This window comes from Pelodiscus sinensis, chromosome 16, assembly GCF_052426305.1.
Source record: "Pelodiscus sinensis isolate ZL-2025 chromosome 16, ASM5242630v1, whole genome shotgun sequence".
Taxonomy (NCBI): domain Eukaryota; kingdom Metazoa; phylum Chordata; order Testudines; family Trionychidae; genus Pelodiscus; species Pelodiscus sinensis.
In genome coordinates this window covers 17,168,208-17,176,307 of record NC_143067.1, presented here as the reverse complement: position 1 = coordinate 17,176,307, position 8,100 = coordinate 17,168,208, and the positions used below count along the sequence as shown (strand labels likewise).

Genomic DNA, 8,100 nt, shown 5'->3' with positions numbered 1-8,100 from the left:
TGAAGTCAGCATCTTTCCATAGCTAACAAGCGGGGTGGGATTGAAGCTGGTGAATTAGGGGTGAAGAATAAAAGAAGGCTATTTGTAAAATATGGTTGCTCTTTTATATTAACTCATATTTTGTGGTTTTTTCTCCTTTGCCTTACAGGTACAGGTTGCACCTCTAAAATCCGGAATTCTCTGGTCCGGCAACATCCGTGGTCCGGCATGACATGGATATTCCAGGATCAGAGGCTGCGAGGAGGGAGCCAGGAGCCACTGTGTGGTTCAGCTGGGCTGAGGGGGGGCGGGAAATGGGGGACAGGGAGCCAGTGCATGGCTCAACTGGGCTGTAGGTGGGACACGGGGGGCAGGGAGCCAACACGCGGCTCAGCTGAGCTATAGGGAAGAGCCAGGACAGGCCCAGCCTTAAGGCAAGGTGAGCAAGGTGGTTGCCTTGGGCCCCGCACCTTCAGAGCTCCACGCTGTCCAGTGCCCGCCCACCCAGCTGATTGTTCACTGCCCTGGCTGAGAGCCGCTCAGCCATGCAGTGCAGCCAGCCAGAACATGCTGCCTTGGGCACCGCAAACTCTTTGGCCAGGCCTGAGCCAGGAAGCCTGGTGGGGAATAGCAGCTGGGGGGGAGGGGCAGCAGTAGGGGGCCTGAAATGACCAACCCTGGTTCAGAAAAATCCCTCATCCAAGATCACTCAGGTCTTGAGAGTGCTGGACGAGGGAGGTCCAACCTGTACATTCAAAAATTATTTCCAGGCAGGATTGTCCAGAACATGTCCTTTACCATGCTAGTTAATGAGCATGGCAAATCTTCCTTAATCTTAAAATATCCAGTGTTTTGAGCAGGTGAGGAAGCATCTGGATCTGTGCCCATGCTAGTTAAGCCTGCTTATCACTGGATTTGAATCCCAGGTTGAATGGGCACCAATGCTTGAAAGTTCCTCGGTGTTTGCTTGATAGATTTTCTCTGGTCACCCTAATTACTTACAGCAAAGTATAAAAGGCGATCCAGCGCTTGCTGTCTCATACACAAAGAATTCACTTCCCCCCATTATTCATTTGATATACGGAAAACTGCTCCCCCCCTCTTGTGTGTCAACTCCGTTCTGGGGAAGTACGTGCAGCACTGAGAACAGCTTGGTCTTTATGCCCATTCAATTCTTGGCTCCTTGCTAAGACTTATATCGTGCCAACTTTAGCAGTGGTTTCATGGGAAGTGGACACCTGCGCATTAGGATCTGGGCTGAGACCCACTTAATTCATTCTACACATGGCTCCAAACAGCTGTCAGGTAATCACTTTGCTGAGTCTTATGGGCAGCTTGTAGACTGAAAAGGGAAAACCCATTTACAGTAGCTTGCAGCAGCCAAAGTAGCGCCTGTACTGAGCCTGTGCCGACCAGAAACATGTTCACATCTGTCCCTCTGCTTGGCAGCTGTTGACTGCTTCCATTGGCTTTTGGCAGGAGTTAATATGGGCAGAGGCAAAATATGAACTCTGGATAAAGGAAAAGTTATAGTTTTGTACTAAAAGGCTCAGGTACACAGGATCAAAATTGTAATGGAGGCGGAAGAAAAAGCAAAAGGCAAAGACACAACATATAGCTCAAGCCAGCACACGTCTGCATCAGAGAGGAACCATCTTGGGGACTGTCTCAGCTCAGTCTCAATCTGTAGTCATTTGCAGGTTAGAGAAAATGGCCTTCATGTCAGATAGTTCTGAGAAGGACCGTGTGTCCACAATGACACATGGTCACTCTTAGCTATTTCTGTGTCCACCTCTAGATTATCTGAGCAACTGAGAGATTCATCTCTTCCAGCCACGACGACAGCGATGGGCCTCCTCTGGGCACTGAGAATGCAGGATCAGATACTTGTTGCGTTCAGGTGGGAGCCTACTGCACTTGGAGCCGGGGTAGGTGACTCTTGATACCAACACTCTTGTGAGTACACCCGGAATTAGGGACAAAATCTTTTTGATGGATTCACCTTTCCATGTAAATGGATTTGCCCTTTTCAAAGCCCAGTAGTAAAGAGCAGAGAAGGCTACGATCAGCCATTAGCCAGGCAGCATGTGAACATTTCTTACTTCACCTTATGCCCTCACAAATAAAACCTTCCATCTGGATCCTGTCCTAAAATATCTACAGCTGTAAACAAATAAACAGACTTGTCAGCGAGGTGGAATCACATAGTCCTGGGGCAGGACCTTATAAAACCTTCAGAGTTTGTGTTCTGTCCTCAGGGAAAGAGGTCTGGTAAAGTGCACAGTGAACCTCATTGTGGGTAAGTCGCCCCATATCCATCCAGCTGGGAAAACCAATGGTCCGAATAACAGAGCCACAATCTCTTCCAGAAAAGAATCTCCAACCAAATTCTCTAGTAGTGACTCTTGTCCCAGCACCAGTCAGCCAGCAGTAGTCTGGGGTTTATATCCTGGACCTGATTCTGATGGCTCTGGCAGCAAAAAGCCACTGTGAAGGCAGCAAACCTGCTCTCAGGGTTGCTGGGGGGGGGGGGGGGGGAGGGAGCGCACCTTGGGTGATGTAGGACACACTAGAACAGTGTTTCTTAAACTTTCTAAGACAGAGGAATACCAAACAATATTTTTTTTATGAGGAACACCAAGGATTTTTTGTGGAGAAAAAAAAAGGGGGGGGGGGGAATTATTGACCAAAAAAAAGTCACCTGCCACTTTAAAGTCACCTGCCATTTTGAACTCTGTTGTTCTCCGCAGCACACCTCTGACTGCCTCATGGCACACTGGTGTGCCCCAGAACACAGTTTAAGAAACACGTCACTAGAATATCTCTTGCACTAGTCCCTTCTGAGACTGCAATACATGATTCTTCTTGGTAAAAGGGGGGAATGGCTGGGGTACTCCAATGCTTAGATAGTTAGTATAGCCATGTTGGTATGTGGGCAGACAGTCTATGTGTGAGCTAGGGAAGGGAATCTCAAAGAATGAACAGTTAATGAAAGGAAAACTCCATTGCAGTTCAGATCTGTACCATTTGGCACGGCAGGACACTTCTCTTGGGGTAGATCCTGCCAATGCTTAGCATGTGTCCAGTTCCAGCCACCACATTCCAGGAAAGATGTAGACAAATTGGAGAAAGTCTAGAGCAACAAAAATGATTAAAGGTCTAGAAAACATGGCCTACCAAGGAAAGACTGAAAAAAACCTGGGTTTGTTTAGTCTGAAAAAGAGAGAACTGAGTGGGGAACTTCATAAAGTGTTTTCAAGTACCTAACTGGTTGTTACAAGGAGGAAGGTGAAAAATTGTTCTTGTTAATCTCTAAGGATGGGACAAGAAGAAATGGGCTGAAATTGCAGAAAGGGAGGTTTAGGTCGGACATTAAGAAAAAAGCTAACTATCAGGGTTAAGCACCAGAACAAGTTGCTAAGGGAAGTTGTGAAATCTCTTGTCATTGGAAGTTTTTTTTTTTTTTAAAAAAAGGTTAGTCAAATATCAGTTAGAAACGGTTTAGTTACTATGTAGTCCTGTCTTGAGTGCAGGGGACTGGACTAGATGAGCTAACGAGGTCCCTTTAACTTCTACGATTCTATGAGTAACTTCACTCAGTCAAGTAACCCCATTAGATGCAATGAGAATACTCTTCTAAGTAAAGTTACTTGGATGCTTACATACAGGTCCAGAGTCATCTTTAAGACAAGAATAAGTGAGCAATATGAACACAATCAGCATTCTTAATCCAACCAAACTTAATCCACCAACTGTCCATTCCTTTCCCAGAGATGATAGAGGGGCTTGCTTGGAAGCATAAAGCAATGATAGCTCTTCTGTATAAAGAGTATTTATGTACATACCAAGTCAAATGGCATTAATTCTTTGCTCTCATACCTCAAGAATACTCTGTCCTTTGGGAAAGAATACGGTCATAAATCAATAACAGAGATAGTACCTTGTACTGGACCAACTTCTGTTGATGGAAGGTACAAACTTTCAAGCTACACAGAACTCCTCTTTGGGTCTAGCAGCTGGTCCAGTAAAAGATATTACCCCACTCACACTGTGTCTCTAATATCTTAGGACCAACGTGATTTCAACAACACTGCAAACACAATAAATCAATAACATTATTTCCCAGAGGAAATCTATACCCAAGAACATGTACCTTCTACTTATATTAGGGATGTTAAAATGTGATTAAGTAATGGTTACACTTCCACTTCCCTGGTTTAAGCTGAAACGGCATACCCTGTATCCACTTGTGTTTGGACACTGTGGGAACAATACTCATATGTTATGCAGGGCCTACTAGGACAATGAAGAGCTTCGTTGCTAGATAAATGAACAACCGAACTATAATCAATGAGATACATGAAACTGACAGTACAACTTTATTTGGCATTTCATACAAACGGTCTCCCCCAAACGCTTTACAGAGTTAAATAACAGAGTTAACAGATGCTTACGGTATTTACACAGTTCATTCCTGTCACTAGCCTGGCAAAGCAAGCGGAACAGCAGCCTAGTTTTAGCCATTTGTTACAATACAAATAATGTCAGTGAAATGGAATATGTCCTGAAACTAATTTACCATAGGATATTACTGTGTGAGGTGGCTCCATTTTAAGCTACTTGGGAGGAGAGAGGGGGGAATCAAGTGAGTTAATTACTCATAAGGAAGAGTGGCTATGAGACAACTGTATGGAAATGTTGATTTGTGGGAATTATTTTCAAATAAAAAGAGAGGTATGTTTGAATTCCTTACCTCAGATCTTGCCAGCATTGTTGTTTATGTAACAGTTAAGTGAGACCCCCTGAGGATCCCTAAGTGAACGGTTTACTTGATTTATTCATTTAAACACCAGGGTAATGAAGCAATGTGTGACTGTCTAAGTTGCGCCTCCTGCTACCATTACAAGACATCTGAAGAGCATGCTGGACACCTGCAGTGTGAAAAACTGCCTTATAAATGGAGTTGAACAGAAGTCCAAGGTACTGGACAGTGATAGATGACTCCACCTGACAAATATGTCGTTCTCACAATAATCCATTTGGAAAAGCTGGGTAGGCCAACCTCGCAGTGCACTTCCTCCTGCCCACTCAAGCCTGCGCTCAATCCTATTGGTTCTGACTTACTGCTGGGTCACTATATGATTATTATTTCACATGCTGATCTGGCATTAGCTGTCATTCTTTGGCGCTGCAAATCTCTGAATAGTGAGGGAAGAGATGTTTTGACTATTTATCTGCAGGAATCAGAGGAGTGTAAAGTGTCTGTTTCAAGTCAAGCAAACCCAATGAACAGGGCTTGACAAACAGCAGCGAAATCTACTCTCCCACCCCGCACTGCGCACACGCAAGACCCACATTGCGCATGCGCGCACTGCCGGTGAACGGGGTGACTGGGGCGAGTAGATTCAGTGATTTGTCGAGCCCTGCCAGTGAGCATACATGCTTGTGACCCATATCTGATAATACTAAGCAATGGCTTTCTGAGAGAGGGAACTTACAATAGGGGAAAATGACTTTCAAACTTGAACCTTGGTGTTTGATTAAACAATACTGCATGCTTCCTTCCCATCTTCCAGCTGAGTATGTCAAGGTGCTTGACAACAGGAACTCAGATTCACAACTATGCTATGAAGAAGTCTAACACCTGTGGAAACCGAGGTGGCAAGAGGGGTTAAATGACTTGCCCAAGGTCTCACAGGAAACCTATGGCAGCACATCCCGTATCTCTTGACCCCCATTACTCGACTACCATTACTTCTTATTAAGCAGACAATTAGCTAAAGAACACATGAGAGAGTGAACACAAACTTTCTGGAACAATGAAGTGGAACAATGAAGCTAAAGGAAAGAAACCACAAGTGATATTTTACAGAGGAAGTGCACAGAGACGCATCATTATAGTGACGATGCTAGGGATAGAAAAGTGTAACCATTTAAACAGTACTCGATAAGCATCAGCTCATCAGTTTCCGTTATGGTTACATGCTGGCTCCCCGGGAGTGGGGTCAGCAGGGGTTCTGCAGTATAAAAGATGTACATGCAGTTCTACTTTCAGCTTTCTGATGCACAAAAAAGGTGATTTCCCCCTGCTGTTCTGTTTTAAAGGTTTTACTATTGACTGTGGCCATTAGGACACATGCGGGGTTGAGCACTACTCAAGGGGTTTCAGAGGCCCAACACCCTTCCCGCCCCCAAAGGGGAACAGGTAGGCTTGCCCTGTGACAAGCTGAAAGGTTACATATTCCTGCAAGCTGAGTGTTTTCAACCCCCACTGATGCCAAAGGAAGTTGGGGGAACTACAGTCCAGCAGTGTTCACAGAGATATGTGCTCTAATTCTATCTGGAGAGCAACTTCAGTCCCTATGGGTGGACTAATCGCATGTGCTGCTTAGTGTCTGTTGATTAGTGTAGCAACTGCATCCTACTGCCTACAGCAGCAGACATGACCTTTCTAAAAGAAAAATGTTTCCAGGCTTCTTCTTTTTAATGTGCTGGTAATGAAGGGGTAGGGTTTCCAAAGCAGTGCATGGGGGAAATTGGCCACATGGCTTCTATTAGCATGAGTGGCGATCTCAGCTCCCAGCTTGCAAAACGGCTCTGCGTTCAGCCAATATTGGAGGCCGTCCCAGCAGGACGCCCAAGAAAAAGAAAAAGCTCCAAACACCAGGGCAAAACTTGTCTCTCAAGAAAACCAAAAATTTCTCCAAAACAAAAGGGAAACCAGACCTTGTTAATGGCTCAGCATTGGGCTGAGCAGCAGTGGGTCTAAATCTGATCCCTCTAGATCAGAAAGATGAGAAAGAGGGAGCTCCGACCTGCATTTTCCAGTTTTCATGTTACTTACTACATTTGTGATGGATTTTACTACTGGTTCCACAGCCGTGAAATTACAAAGAGCTTCTGTACAATTCTAGAGGCCACTGAAAACAGCAAAAGCTGGATCAGGCCTATGATGAACAAAAGATACCTGTTGCTGGAGGATGAACAAGGCAGGCAAGCTTAGGAGCTGAAGATCAGTTCAGGAATCGCCCAGGCAGCTCCAGTACTATTTCAAGGTCCTAAGCATTAAACACTACAGAATTCCAGAAACTACAAGAAAATAGAAAAGCAAATCTCACAGCAGGTGTACAGTGCTTTTTCAGTTCTGTTTGATTGAAATCTTGATCAGGTCTGTAGATCGGGCGAATGCCATGTCATGTAACTAGTGAATTTCATTGTGACTACTTTTAAAAAAAGACCATTTTTGCCCAGGACAGTCATCTCTGCTTAATATCAGATCTTGTATAAAACTCTCTCAACACCATTACCAGTGCTGTATTGCTGGACCACAGCTTCCACCTGGTCTCAATTTTTTTAGCACTCAAAGCCAGTGAGCGATGTGTTACCGAAAGGTCTGAATCTAAAGCAATGCAATGTTAGTTTCTTTTGTCAAAGTGCCTTATTTTCTTTGAGCTTTTAAAATGTTTTCCTTACATTTTAAAATGAAGAGGGGGGAAAACAGAATACTGGTTTTATATGAAACATAGTAGAAAATTAATCAATATTTACACAGATCTTGGACAAGGCAAAGGCAGAAATTATTTAAAAACTCAGCACAACCCAAAAGCAGAGCGTCAAAAGGAAGGAAAAAACCTGCTCATACGCTTTCAACACCATCCCCTTGATATCCCTAGTGTAAAGCACTTTATCTATGAATAGGCATTTTACTGAGCCGCTAGTAATCGGAGTTGATTACAGACATATTTTAAAACTAGCGGCGTGTGTGTGGGTGGGCGAGTTGCCTTTTGACCTCTCCAGGAATAGAGTACGCACTTAGACAAGTTCAACTTTAGCGTTTGGATAAACAGCCACAACATCATATCCTTCAGGGGGCTTAACCCTTTCCTTGGCATGCGTTTCGCAGTACAGCTGCTCCTCGATGAAGAAATACCCCCTCTGCTTCAGGTTTAGGCCACAGTCATCGCACATGAAACATTCTGGGTGGTAGAGCTTGTCCCGAGCTTTGACGATTGTCCCTCTGTCGAGTGTAAGAGAAGACAGGTTACAAACCAGGCTGACATCAGAAGCAACAGCAGCTTGTTCTACTACCCGGCATAGCAAAGAAATGTGAAAATAAGTAGC

General features: G+C 44.5%; 1 protein-coding gene across 1 annotated transcript in view; it reads right to left on the bottom strand.

The window, feature by feature from the left end:
* Positions 1–4,335: 4,335 nt before the first annotated feature.
* Positions 4,336–8,100, bottom strand: part of PDLIM4 (PDZ and LIM domain 4) — a 125,776-nt gene continuing 122,011 nt past the window's right edge. Inside the window, exon 7 of the mRNA XM_075900355.2 lies at positions 4,336–7,996. Coding sequence (XP_075756470.1) covers positions 7,792–7,996 — 205 coding nt within the window. The 3' untranslated portion in view covers positions 4,336–7,791. The remainder of the gene's footprint in view (positions 7,997–8,100) is intronic.